General features: G+C 39.6%; 1 protein-coding gene across 2 annotated transcripts in view; it reads left to right on the forward strand.

Moving 5' to 3' along the window:
- LOC135906055 (rap guanine nucleotide exchange factor 1-like) overlaps positions 1–11,263 on the forward strand; it is a 141,286-nt gene extending 130,023 nt beyond the window's left edge. For both annotated transcript variants that reach the window (XM_065437203.2, XM_065437205.2), the window contains one exon: positions 148–11,263. In XM_065437203.2, coding sequence (XP_065293275.1) covers positions 148–286 — 139 coding nt within the window. In that variant the 3' untranslated portion in view covers positions 287–11,263. The remainder of the gene's footprint in view (positions 1–147) is intronic.
- The last annotated feature ends 3,587 nt before the right edge of the window (positions 11,264–14,850 follow it).

Consider the following 14,850-nt stretch of genomic DNA (forward strand, 5'->3'; position numbering starts at 1 on the left):
AAGCAGTGGGGGTGCCCATTGTAATGAGAACATTTGAAGCCTTTATATTGTGACTAGGGCTGGAAGCAGAACATTGTGCATGCTTATTGTCTATGCTGATGTGCAGGAGTACCACATGCCTGAATCCTGTGGTGCTCTACCTTGCAGGCCATTTTCATTTAAGCGCAATGAGCAAATCATCGACTTTTTCAACAATTTTGAAGACTACCTCTCAGAGGATGCGATGTGGGAGATCTCTGAGAACATCAAGCCACGTGCAGGCCAAAAGAAGAAAGACTACAGCTGAAGCACTTATTATTTACACTTGGCATTTATCATGTGCATCCTTTCATGGTGCCTGCTTAGTTCATTTACCAGACCAGCCATTTCAGAGCACTGAGTGCTCTTTTAAAACCAGACTTGTTCAGTTTGTTTACTCGTGTTCATTTCATTAGTGCTTTTTTTATGCTTTTATGGAAGTTTTGAAGATTTTCCTACAATCTATTTAGTGTGCGGCTGTGACAGCTGTGGACCATATAGAGTGTTTTCTTTATTAAGTCATTACAAAGCGAGGCAATCACTGGTGCTTTTGCAGCCACCACAAGTTATTAGTGCGATGTCAACCTTCAGAGTGCAATTATTTTATTAGATTTCCTTGTTGTTATATAGGTGTGTTAGTATTGCCAATAATTTATTCTTGTCATTTAGCTGTGTAAAATTTATCTTAAGGGCTCTCTTGCCCTTCCATGTGTGAAAAGTATGCAAGCCTCAAAGTCTTTTTTAACTTTTGATTTATATAGTTCTCTCTATATTTATTGACCTGTAACCATGCAAGACGGTTTCTTTTTTCCTGTACTTTACCAGACCTGGGACTACCATTTATGCAATGTTGCCAAAAAATGTGAGCCCTTCTAAGCAAAGCCTTCTGTCAAAGCAGTTCCATATATGGGGCAGACCCAGCAGACTCAAACTTGTTGCCATTAAATTGTATGCATGGCACCCTAGTTAAGGGGGCCCACAACAATGCTGAGTTGACGCATTCTGTGGATAAGGCATAAAGCTGTGATGAACATCTTGCACAAGCTTTGCAGTTGTAGGCAGCGCATGGAGCCAGCAAGCGGCAAGTTAAGATAGTGCCCCCTCTTTTCGAAGAGCCATTTTTGGAACTGCTAGCCAGTGGCCAGCTAATGTCAGCTGGTAGTGGTCCATAGACACCAATCATTGGGTGATTGTTTCTTATCATGAATTACCCATGTGCATATGCACACCTTTCCTGGACTGTTAGGGATTAGTACTAGGAAACGGTGAAGTGGTGGTTTTTACCACATCTCATCACCGCTCCATTGTTGCTCTTAAGAAGCTTTGTCAGAGGCCGTCCCTGTAAGATTACCATAAGTACACCACAAAAAAAAAATAATAAAAATAACGAAAGGTGCGACAGTCAGGGGAAGCCTATTATATTTGCATTCATAATTGGTCCTTTTCAAAAATTTATTTGGTAATATGGTCCTTGAAAGGCACTGCTCTTACTTTAGTATGTTCTGTAGGCTTCCAGAAAAAGGTTTTCATGGCCCCTTTAAAGCTTCACCTGCCATTTTCAAATAAAGGCAGTAGTGTTGAAGGGAAAATATTTATGCATAAAGCATTATTTTATGAACAAAACAATTTTTTTTACTGTGAAGTGCATGATCGAGGTACCTCAGTAAATTTAATGTATGTGCACCTGACCAAATGGTGTTTTCAGAGCACAGAAGTAACAAAAAAGTTAAATTTTCATGCAGCTTCACCACATAGCATAGAATTTAGGTGTGCTATGTGGTGAATATGTGGGGAGGTTATGCACTGGTCCGTTGAATTCTGGGAACAATGTGTTAGCTACTACAAAATTTCATATTTTCATGGGTCCCACTCTACAAAGGTTTTTGTAATTGGGGATGCATTTACAGGATTCGTACAGAACATTTCACTCAAAATTTAAGGACAACTTAAGAATTGCAAGGCTGCCAAAAGCATTATTCTAGGAGGGGAAAACAAGTCTTATTCATACAAATACACTTAAACATAGTAAAATATTTTTGGCTGCAATTTCTTGCAGCTAAGCAGCTGCTGGGTTGGACACATGCTTCAGGTCCTTCAGGTCGCTTTTCTAAGGTGACTTTCCCATTGCCACCTCATTTCTCCCTCTTCATTTCCCTGTCTTTCCCTAACCATTACCCCAGTTGTGGAGTTGCAGGCCAGAAAAAAGGTTCTCAAGCCAACCTCTCCACCGTTCCTATCATTAAAGTTCTCTCTTGCTCTCCCATCTATTGATGTCAACCACATTCTAGCATGATGGTTAGTAGTGTCCGACTTCAGCCATAGGTACACATCATATTAGTCAAATGGCTGAAAGTTACTTTCTGCCCGGCATTTATAGAGCCTAGGACTCGAAACTGGAGCCATGATGGTGGTAGTGTGAACCAACTAGAAAAAACAACAAAATAGTGGCACAGCTTGCATGGTCGCTTGATCTGGCTTTGTCTAGCTCCACGACGGCAACAATAATTTAAACAAGCCTGTTGTTAATCGCTGTGGACGCACCACTTTTCAATCATTTAGTGACATAATCTCAAAAGAAAATTTCTAGGATTTTTTCCCGATAGTGTCCATAGCGTAGCCTATGCAGACTTTGTTACCTTGAATGTTCAAAGGTTGCCCCCAACCACAGCATTCAATTCAAAGAGCACACTTATTTTAAATGAATTTTAAGGGCCCTTGAATCTGTTTTACCAAATTCGAGAATTTTCAAGGATTTCAAGGAAGTGTACAAGCCCCGATTTGTCGTCGTTCTAAACAACCTTTCCTTTTTTTCTTTGACATGGTAGGTTTGAGTCTGCTGGGTTCCCTTGTTCTTGCATCACTACCTCTTGTTGCAGTGCACAAATGGAACCAAAACTGAACAGGATATGGTGCTGTTATCCAACTGCACTGACACACAATGTAATGGAAATGAGAAGTTATATAGTGTGACCATGTGCAACTGTAATAATTGTACACTAAACTGTAAGTCTAAAACGCCTTTTGCATCCTTGTACACTAATGCACATAGGCCTTGTAATTATGTCCAGTTCACTTTTGTTTGCATTCTCAAATTCTCAATAGGGCCTCTCACCAGACCCCATTGCAAATTTTCGTTATACAGTGGAACTTATACGCCACCATCTAGGGAGCATTTTTATTGGAATAACTTTTTTCAAGCCAGTTCATTACTGTAGAAGATAGAAGAAATTGAACTGTTCTTTTACCATGCTGCCAGGAGGCGAGCGTCACTGTCAATAGAGAGTCTTTCCCCCCTTTGCCTTGACCGAAGCCAAGGGACCGCGACACATTCACATGATTGTCCCCACATCCTTTGCTGCGCAGTACATTTCCAGTGGAGGTATCACGCATTCAGCATAAAACGATCAACCCAAATCATGCGCCATGGTCGGTATATGCCATGGTATATGTGCGTGTGACCTTGACTGTCGTTTGAAGCGCGGCTTTCTTGAGAGGAAAGGTGTGCAGTCTTCTCTTCGAAGGTTCAACCATTTTTTGCGCATTGCAACCGTTTCATACTTTGCAAGTTGATCATGGCCGTGTCATGACCACGCTTGTTTGTTTGCAATACCGAAACCTGGTGAGGGGCTCTTTGAAATTAGCATGCTTCTTTCTTTCTGATAACTGCTCTCACATCTCATATGAGTTGCAGCTTGTGTGAGCTTGCATGCAAGAAAGCGATGCTGCTGATGTGACTAAAAGAAGGCTGGAAGGACGGGGATATTTGCATACTTGGCACATTTAGCTGGTCGCTCAGACAGCTGGGCTTTAGATCTCGGAAGCCAGGTAGTTGACTGAATCTTTCATGGCCAAGGCGGACAAGGCGGTGTGGTGCAATGTCAGTCTGCAATTGTTCAGCCAAGAATGTGCACTGGAGCTATGTAATGTCAGATACACTTTATTACTTAATTTTTTAGCTGCACTCAGGGAAGTGCGACATTTTGTCTGCTTTTATTAGCTGTTACACATGTAGAAATGCTGCAATGCAAGTTATGCTAAAAGATATAATGTGCAGGTTTTAGCTATTTAAAGTTTATTGAAATTTCAGCGACCGGCTTGGCCATTTGCATTTTGCAAATGATTTGGTGCTGTGTATTGATGAGCTTTAAGCTTGTTTGAGCAAAGATTACTTAAATTTATAGGATGTGCTAGAACCGGGTCTTATTTCAGTCTTGAGAGTCCTACATCGTGTATTCTTAATTGTTGTCTGCCATTTACGTTGTGTGTGCTGTAACAGTGAAAATGCCAGGCCAGTGTCTGCCATTTTATCAACATCCCCCCCCCCCCTTTGTTCTAAATGAACTATTAACGTTATGGTAGCCGATTTTGATTGACAGCTGTGTATGATTTTTTTTTTTTTCGCTACTGAGATAAAAATAATGAAGGCCTGGTTTTTATAGTTACACTTGCTTATTAAAGCAAATATGTCCTGGTGTTGTTTCGAAGCATTAAAATATTCTCGCCCCTTAGAAACAAAGTATGGTTGAACCTCGTTATACCAAGCACGAATATAGTATCAAACTATCACTAATGTGAGAACCAGTACTTAGATATTAGTCTTGAGGTTTTATAAAGTACATGCATTTTAGTTTTTGAATACCAAATCTACTGGGGCATACTGTAAATACACTGGACACGTGCAGCAGTGCTTCTGTGAAGCACATGGCCAGCAGCTGTCATACAGCAGGCATTTGCAACTCTCCCATGTACGATTCCAATGCTGGCAAGCACCATCGTGAGCATAGCAAGGTGTATCAACAATTGCAAAGCGAGGGCTCAGCAATTTCCTCCATGGTCTCCAAGATCACACTGCTTTATCATGGAGCCCATGGCTCAATAGCCACACTCGCTGGTCTTTCATGCATCCTGGTGGAACAAGTCATCGTCTGGAACCTTATTTGCTGATCAGCCAGTCATTGCTGCAACAGGTGTGACAATGTAAACTTTAAAGCTGAGAAGCACTGCTCCTGTTTCAGCTGCATGATAAGGACTGGGAATAGAGAGGTGGGATATTCATGTCAAGTAGCTACCATATGAAGCCAGTGGGCACTAAAGCCAATAAAAGCATAGAGAAAATAAACTTTTGTTTAATATAACTAGCCAACCTTAATAGCGTTAATAAATGAAAATGAAATGAAAGTGAAAGACAACTTGACACCAGTGGAAGCAGAACTCATAGCTTTAACAAGACACAACCATACATGTAATGTGTAAGCAGACCCGTGGATGGTTCCCACCAGACAAGCAGTACATGTCATGCAGAGGCTGTGTGTATGGCTCCAGGCAGTGGCAAGTTGTCTTTCCTTTCACTTTTGTTTACTTTTCACTGTTTAAGAATTATGGAAATAAAGACAAATGCAACACTCCCTTGTAAACTGCACCCTTTCTTTAAAAAAACAAACTGTGCTCTTTTTTTGTCTTCAGTGCCTGTTGGTTTGTAATTGTGTGGTTTTCTACTCTCAATTTAATGAGTTCACTGCTCGAAACAGTTAAAAAAAGTTGAAGCAGTCTATTTGGTACTTCACAACATGCCCGGTATAGCAATACCTCATGGTGACAGTGGGAATGTTTAGTACAAGGTGGGATGTAAAGTGCAAGGCCACTCACTCCTCAGTACCAGTCCATCTGCTTTAGTGTGAATGCAGAAGCAGTCATGGCACACCTACTTACAGTGGCTTGCTTGTTTAGTCAGTGAGCTGAAAACTGAGCTCTCATTGTCATGAAAACTGTTTACCAACCAGAAGTGCTGAAGTACAACATTGAGTGCAACACTCCGACGGCACATTATGTCACATTACTTGCAACCATTTACTTACATGTGGTTTGACAGGTAAAAAGCGAAAGGGTGTAAAACAAATCCCTGTCGCATCACCCGGTTGCACTTCTTGCCTTCTCGCACACCGAGTGCCTTCCATTTCTATGCCAATTGCCGAGTGAATCAAGCCAATCTCAATTGAGCGTATAAGATAAATGTATGTATGAAATTTTGGCTTCAGCAAACTTCACATAATTCTTTTTTTGTACTCTTTGTTATAACGAGGTTCAACTGTGTGCAGGCCAGCCATTTCTTAAAACACTGAATCGTGACTCTGGTTGAGCTGATATAAAATACAGTGGCTTCTTTCATTGTGAACATTGCATTGTGAAATGGTGGTTCATACTGCAAGACTTTCACACATTTTTGAGCCCACTTATGGATTTCCTCAACTTTTTAACATCACAAAAATTGGTGCCCACAATTGCCTCTTACTACGAACGGGTCACCAACTAGTTATGGCTGGTGCGTGGGCTTTTTCTAGTCGTTCTAAGCTTCTTATCACAAAAAATACATAAATAAAATAAAAAACCTGTTTAAGCTGCAAATTAAAAAAAAAAAAGCTGCCTAAGCCGCAGGGTTATTGCAGCCTCCAATTGCAGTGACTTCTGTAAGAATAGGTGGCTTTTTCTGCCTCTGTGCACTAGCAACATCATACCACCCATGTTTACAAAAATAAAGGACATGTATAACAAACCTTATCATGATCAGAACATTCTAGCATTCTCAGTAAGTTGACTGCCTCAAAGGAAGTAACAAAACTGTTTTGGTGAAGCACATCGGTTATGCTAATTTCTTTTTCTTAAATATATTGGCATTGGAAGTGTGTAGATTGTCAGGAGGAGGGGACAAGGAGGTGCCCACCATCACAAGGCTTTAACAGTAATTATTCCAAAGGTCTAAGTGATAATCACAACTTTCCCCAAATTCTCATGCTACTGAAAACAGGCCTGAAAATCGTAATCTTAGTTCCAGATTGTTTACAGCAGATAAGCATTTGTCCAATACGGCTTTGCTACAGACCAGATGGTGTGTGGCAAATACTTCTTGACCGGGCCACGACATGGTTGATTGTAGTTCATGCACTAACAAGCAATGTCACCACGCAAAATTGTTAATATTCGTAAACAATACTTTATAACACTTCTTTTTCAAATCGAAATTGAGCTTCACTTTTTGCTTACAATGGTGATCTTCATTACAATCTCTGCTGTTTTTTTTTTTTGACATTAAAAACATGAATGATATGGCATAGAATCTGTTATGAGGGCACTGCACATCAAGGAGCTGGAAGTATTCAACAGTCAACACAAATTTCAACTAAAACCAGAAGCAATGCTGTTAAGACTATGGGAAAAAGAAAAGGAAAAACCTGGAACTGCTATAGACACTTCACTATGCCACATTATGGGTGCATCTATATGAGCCTTCTGTTTTTGGAAAGGTTAGCTGTGAAATGGCCATATGGCCACAAACAGGGCAGCTAGTTTCAGAAGCACTGATAAATTAAGACTAGGTTGAAAATGTTAACAATATAATGTACAGGACACGTAGGTGCCCATTAATAATTTTAAGGTTGACTACATGGCCAGATATTTCTTACACTACTAATAGCATATTTACGAGTACAGGTCTGAACTTTCCATCAAGTGATATGAGCTGAAGTGACACTTGCTGTGCAGGACATGTTAGTTTCTTTATCTTCAGACGACCATTGTCTGAAATTTATTGTGCCATGTACCCTGTGTTTGCATTGCGACATGTGCACTGTAAAACTGCACTATATATTTTCTGCTTCAACAGTGTTTCCCATGCTGCTCACACAGGATTCATCCTGATCAGCTTGACTGACCACACTTGTGTGTCTCCTCAGCTTATTTATTGATACACCACTCGCAGCAAATAGTAAAGTTGTGCTCAAACTGGCACGCGTAGACTGTACTGCAGGTCTGCAGCTCTCAGCCTTGCTGCATGCAAAGTACTTTTGGACGCCACTGTCACAGCCAATTTATGAGACTATGCCAATCTATGAAACTACACAATTAACATCTCATAACTCATTAATATACCACTCATTTAGTGCACTGCTTTTTCACAAAAAGAGTAAAGGGCATAGTCTTCTGCTGGCATAGTTCACAGTCTGCAATGACTACTCGCAGGCAGTTTCACCGATTCTCAAGCATGTAAAACTCCTCAAAACTTGCAAGTATATGTAGTCAATACTGGGAAGTGAGTTAGCCCACCTAATTGATGCTGTTGATGAGTGCCGCAAGGATTACAATCTCTCCACTCTCTAAATGTTGTTTTCACCTGTGGCATGTGTCTGAAGTGAAAGGCATTTCCTTTTCTATAGTTGATTTAATATTGCATTTATGTGCATAACTGTAAAGGAGTGCATGAACAAGTTGCAAAAAACAATGCAAGAATGGTCCTTGAGCCACTTGCCAAATTCTGCTGTAGGCGATAACATTTTATGTGTTACAATGTGTATGCCACGATCAAAGTTCTTTCTCTGGGTGTTTGTTATCCAGCATTGTTGGATGAGCTTATTCATTTGCACTTGTGCAATGCTGTGCATAAAAAAATTGGCTCATGCACAGGCAACCTTGACGCAACAAAGGACAGTGGCTTTTACACATAACAAGCCATCAATGTCTCTACAACTGCCATACCAGTAAACATGCCATACTGCAGCTGTCAGCCAGTGCTACACGCTGCACTTGGCAAGCCCTTGGCAAGCCGAAATACTTGTCATGAATTTTGGCTCCACAGAAGGCCACAGGTGTATGCAGGCTCGAATGATGCAACTGGCAGCACCATTTGCACCAACTGTTAATAGCAAAGCATCTATATGCATGGCTGTACAATTTATGTTGAAGAGGGCCTGTTGGAGCCTGCTCACATTTTCCTACACTCCAGTAGTACATAAACTTTTATCTCTTCTGCCTCAGTACACGCACAACAGGACCTAAATATATGCAACATGGCTGCACACAACCATTGGTACATATTGCAGGTATTCAGTGTGCATTATTGGGCCTGATCAGGTGCACATCGGCAATGACAGGAGAGGGAAAGCAAAGAAATGGGTACTGTCAGCATAAATTGAAATGCAAACAGCAACAGATGCTTGGTACACATAATTACATGGAAGTGTGTTGTGCAATCGCTAGTAGCCAGTTTCTAAGCATGTAGTAGTCCTAAGTGTACATTTTGGAGCCTTAACTAAGCCACTGTTATAAATGCAGCTGAACCTGAAAACAGAGCAATGCATTGAGTAATTTCAGAATTGTTCACATTTGAATTTATGCCGATAGACATTGGCAGAGGTACTGCAAGGAGCTGTCTCAGTGTGTTATGGACTAACGCACTGGCTTGTAGGTGAACAAAATTGGGAGAATTGATTAGTGAATTAGGCATCACAGTATAATGTGATGCACAAAATCAGGCATGTAATCAGACTGGGCACATGCATTCTGTCTTCAGTCATTAGCCCACACGTTTGTTCTGCCTGAGAAATGTTGCCATTGCTTGCATACAGACTGACATTCATGGTGTCTTCACTTTAAGCATGTAATAAGTGGGTTAAACTGTGCCACAGCATTTATGTAGGTGAAATTCATAAAATTGGCATCTCTTGTTAACACATAAATACTTGCTCTTGCCATATTGTGGCCATTACCCTCTGCATGCCTTTAATTGTGCATAACCTGCCTTTAATTGATAAACAGAATGTGTGCTTTGTTCATTAGTGTCGCTCTTGCACTTTCATTTCTTTACGTGGTGGAATTGTGCAGGGTTCACTAGAAGCTGCAGTGAGCACTGACATTTCAAAGCATGCAGGTTCAGGAAGACTGATGCAATCTTGCAAATTCAAACCATGAAAAAAAACTAGTGGTGCAGTTGGCCTAATATGAAAAGAGATTCACTGGAATGTGCTTAGTTTTTTTTTTTTAAACATTATTTTAAACTCTACCTTTCATATTGCACTAGCACTGTTCAAATCTGAATCCACTGTATCAGCTCAGCCTCAATCTTATGGGCACAAAATGTCTTCCTACCCCCCCACCCCCCCTTTCTTTTGTGATGCAATGTGCAGTCTTAAATTTGGTGTGCAAAGGCTTGTTTCAAAGTTGTCACAGGATCTGCAACAGTGCACATCAAACTGTAACTAATTACTAAGTTTGTGTCTAAGATATTAATTTACCAATGTTGTGTGTGAGGGGTTCATGAAACCATTGTTTAGTAGCTATTTGGTATTAAACCAGGAAAAAGAAGCGAGCCCTGCTGTCTAAAAAGCTGACGCACGTTCATACACACTTTATTGTAAAGTATGACTGGTGTTCAACTTGGTGTAAAAAAATGGGAGAAAGTCAATGTCATAAGCCGGTGCTTTTATTTTGCATTGTATACAACAGCACCCCATATTATAAAATCTTGTTTCTGGGAGAATGCAAGCTTACATGATGATTTACAGCATTGCAGTCATTTTCACAAAGCCTCAAACGTGCCTGACAAACTGCACAGCTTGCCATGTGCATTGCTGCTGAAGCATACAGGGGGCTCAGTAATATGCTTTGCAGCTCTCTGCTGAATAATTGTCTTCATTGCTGTACAGTAATCATGAATGAACTACGTACATGGTACATGATGCTTATGAATACCATGCATGGTGCATTAACTTCCTCTTTTCTTTCATCTTGCTTGTGCTATGCACATGTTCTCACAAGCTTTGTACATTTTATAAACGCCAACATGAAAATATTCTTTTCTTTTGAGAAATGTTGTGCACAATGCGATGTAAATATATTGCAAGGACTTAAAATTTATAGGGGTACTTCAATGTTTCAGTGAAGTATATCCCTAAATCATAGCTTTATTCTTTCACACACATTAACCTTTCGCCTTTTTTTTTTTTTTTCAGGTGTTCTGGAAGTGGTAGTTGTGATAAAGAAAAACTCTTATATGGCTAACATTCACAAGCAGCAGAATACTTTTAAAAATAGTAACTACTATATATAAATATATATATATGTACTGCTCGCCAGTATGTGTATGTGATATAAAACCAACATGCCCAAGAATGAAATGCCAGTGAAGTTTATTGTTGATGTCATCCAGTGCATGTCTTTTGCATGTTTATTTTGGTGAAGAAAGGGAACGTTTTTGCTTTTGTGTGAGTGTGTGTGTATAGCCCCATTGTTGCTGGCACTTGCATGTCTTTAGTAGGTGCTTATAGGATGAACTGAATAGCAAGCCCTAATGTAACTGTTTACTGCCGTGCTGATATGGGTTTGCAGCCATTTTCAATATTGTTCTTTAAGTCACAACAGTGAATGTACAATTCGTTTTCCAAATACATCATTAAAAGTGTACCTTCAGTTTTCATCATCATCTTCTATGTGTATGTCCCTACTATGTGCATGTATGAAACAGCAGTTTCAGAGTAAAAAAAAATGTAAATTATATGAAAGCAACATACTACTACAGTCTACATTAAACTGCAACACTTTAGCAACTTACAGAAAATGCAGTTTTACCCATTTACTTTTTTTGTAGTTCTTGGTATGCTTGTTCATAAATTTTTACATGAAGAGAAAAAAAAACATAACTAGGCACAATACTAACTGAAACATTAAAAACTGCAGCATAGTCCATGCAAGGCTGTTCACAGCACAACTTGCAAGTTTAGGTACATAAGTTTGCAATATTTAAAAATTGCAAACTGGCACACATTATGCTTGACAGCTGTATGAAGTATATTGTTCCCTGAAAATTTTGTGCCGTAAGCATTGAGGTTATTAGGAATTTTTCTTTGCTTTTTACCTTTATGTGCAATTCCTATGTTTTTAATTTCCAAGGAATGTTTTCATTATCCTTAATGTATTATTACTGTTCTGTGAGCCATGCACATTGCATGACTTTTGGTTTTTGTATACAAGAGAAGCAAATCTTTTGCATGGGCCATGTTGAAAAGGAGCTTAAGAGCTGTCATTCATGCAGCCCTAAGATACTGGACAGCAGCACTGCGGAATAATTAATTTTACTTTTGTAGAAATTTTTTCCATTTTCCTCTCTATTCTTTTGACAACTTGGTACTTATTGAAGCTTTGCCTTCCGTCAAGTTCTCAAAAGAAGGGAATTGTATCCAGACAAATGCATCAATAATGCTGAAAGCAACTTTAATCACATGAAATATTTACAATAAGCACAGGCATACAGTTTACATATATGCACACCTATTTGTATACAGGGCTACATGCTTGTATCTGTTACAGTATGCATTACAGCTTGTAACATATACAAGCATGCCTAAGGTTTCTGTCATTTTCATTTATTGACCCCCAGACATTAGCAGTGAATAAGTACAAGCATACTTAACAAAAGTTCCTGTCATTGATGGAGGCATGCTTAGTTCATTTATTGACCCCTGGACATTAGCATTGAATTAACGCAAGAGAGCTGGTCAGTGGACGGCATGGAAGTTACCAGAATGATGGGGTCAATGATGCTAGCTACTGCATAGTTCTCACAGCCCATATAATCTCTGGGTAGGCTCATATCATTACTGTTGAGGAACAGTAGCTTGAACATGTGCTTGTAGTAGTTTAGAAACAGATGAGGGCATCTTAGGCTTTCTTTCTGTACCTGAAGACGTGTAATCATAATTGTGCTTACAAGCCTCCACATATGCAGCTGCAAGCCCCCCCCCCCCCCCCCCCCTCCTCCAACGGTTAGGTTATGCTATACGTTATTATGAACTAGCATAGTGACAGACAGTAAAGATCCATCAAAACTGCTATGGCCTGTGTGACTGAATGCTGTTCAAAAATATTTCCCTTTGAAAATTTATGCCCCGACATTGTCTAGTCTAACCATCCAAATGCTATCACATCCATTTTAAACTGGAAAAAGAATGTGCTTACTTTCAATGGCAAACATTTAAACTTATATGATAAACATGTTCAGACAAGATGCTCTTTTTGTTTACAATTGTTACTATCCATGCCTAATCATCTTTGCACTTTCCATTTTGAGTACTACTGGTACAATGGTATGTCTGTGCTGATTAAGTTTGGGAGGATGAAAATTTTTACTAGAAAACATTCTAATGTATTTTTAAGATCAAGATCAATGGACTTTTTGCCAAAGCCTAACATGGTATAATGGGTTAAGTGCCATGAGAAAGCAATAAAAAATTGGGAGTTTCTCAGTGGCAGAAGGCATTGGAATGATGCATGTTTTTCAAATGCGCAAAAAAACGTTCAGTGCCATGTTCATCATTATGAGCTACAACCAAATTGGAACAGTCTGTATAATCTCATTCTGAAACAATAGAGTACAAAAGCAGACTGTTAGAGGTGCAACAAATTACGAAAATGGTCCAGGAAATAGGCAACTAGGACATCACTCAAGGTGGTGTTGAAATGCTGTACACTGAATACAGAACAGTGTTCAGTAACACACTCGTTTCAAACGGTACACAGTCAATGCCTAATATACATTTTGCTTGTCTGCGTAGTCCTCTCTCAGTTGTGTACTCTAAGTATTACGAACATCAAAAATTCATAACCAACTTTCTACAATCCTGAAGTTTGTGCAGAAGTGCATCATAGTTCCTTCTGTCAAGTAGATATTCAGAATTGTTTGAGAATTAGTGACTGAGATATACTAAATGGAGATAAAAAGCTCAACAACAAAGGCAGCAGGTTAAAAGGCAGTACTTGCTTGCCACAGGCGGGGTAGTTGTTTAAAATATCAATAAAGAAAATGTGCTTGTCCAGCTTCGCATGTTGTTACTATTAACTCTTACATTATGCACACATGTTAACCCTCTAAGTGCCAATTAAAATTTAGAAGAAAAAAATATTAGAAAATGCCATCTTCAGTTACTGTGTGCCCTCCCCCCCGCCCCCTTTCTTAAGCAGATTAAGAATAAATGACGTAGCTATTAACTTTCAATTTCCATCAATTCTACTGCACTTTCACAATAAACTAGACAAGCACTCTGCTGCATAGGTGATGAACAGCAGCATTCCTTGCCTTCAACAATAAAAAAGCCTGTCGAGATCTAATCCCGCTGGTGGCTGCAGACAGCCATTTCAAATGTAGCATTCCTGCATTTGAACTTGATGATCGTAGTAACTCCAGTTTTCTTGATATGGAGTGTTTGGCATGAGGACGACGAATTAAAGCACAGTGCAAAAAATGTAAAGGCTTAGTGGAGAATTTTTTTAACAGCAGCTCTTTCAATAGCCCAAAGAGGCCGTGGTCATATTTCATGCAAAATGATGGCTTCAGTCATCTTCCTTCTGTTGTCACTTATTCTTTGTGCACCCATCTTTTGCTGCCTGTTATGGCACTGTCAGCCACAAGCACTAAATATGACACGACAAAAGGCTGTTGCTGTAAAATTAGAACTGTGCATCAGTGGTAACACTGCGCCACATTTAAATTCTCCACGTGGCACTTAAAGGGTTAAGCAACATTTCTCTGAATGCTCTAGATGTCCTTAAGCCATTGTAAACATTGTAGGTTAGAAAAGTAAAGTGGCACTTAAAACATACACAGCACAGACATGTGCAATATGCTCCTTGAATGTCGCTATCTCGAATCAACACTAGGTAGCGCAGCAAGTTGTTCAACAGACCTTCTGTGACATGCACCGGATGTGTCCTTTACCGTTTTTTCATTCTCCTGAACAAGAACAAACATGAAATTTCAAGTTTGCCTGCAATTAACACCATGATTTCCTAGGGTGTTCAGACTTCACTTTCTCAATGGTTGGTTCATTTAAAATAAGCCCCTCACTTCCCCAAATTTTTTTTTACAACACACATTCAGGCCAATTTGAAACAGAAAATGATGCGTACTGTTAGTCCAGTTTTCTGTTAGACCAATACTTTGAGCCACGCTTTCAAGCATGTCAGTAAAGGAAGCATCCCATAAGACTGAGGCTAACAGGAAGGTGGTTGTCA

This window comes from Dermacentor albipictus, chromosome 1 (assembly GCF_038994185.2).
Source record: "Dermacentor albipictus isolate Rhodes 1998 colony chromosome 1, USDA_Dalb.pri_finalv2, whole genome shotgun sequence".
In the NCBI taxonomy this organism is placed as follows: domain Eukaryota; kingdom Metazoa; phylum Arthropoda; class Arachnida; order Ixodida; family Ixodidae; genus Dermacentor; species Dermacentor albipictus.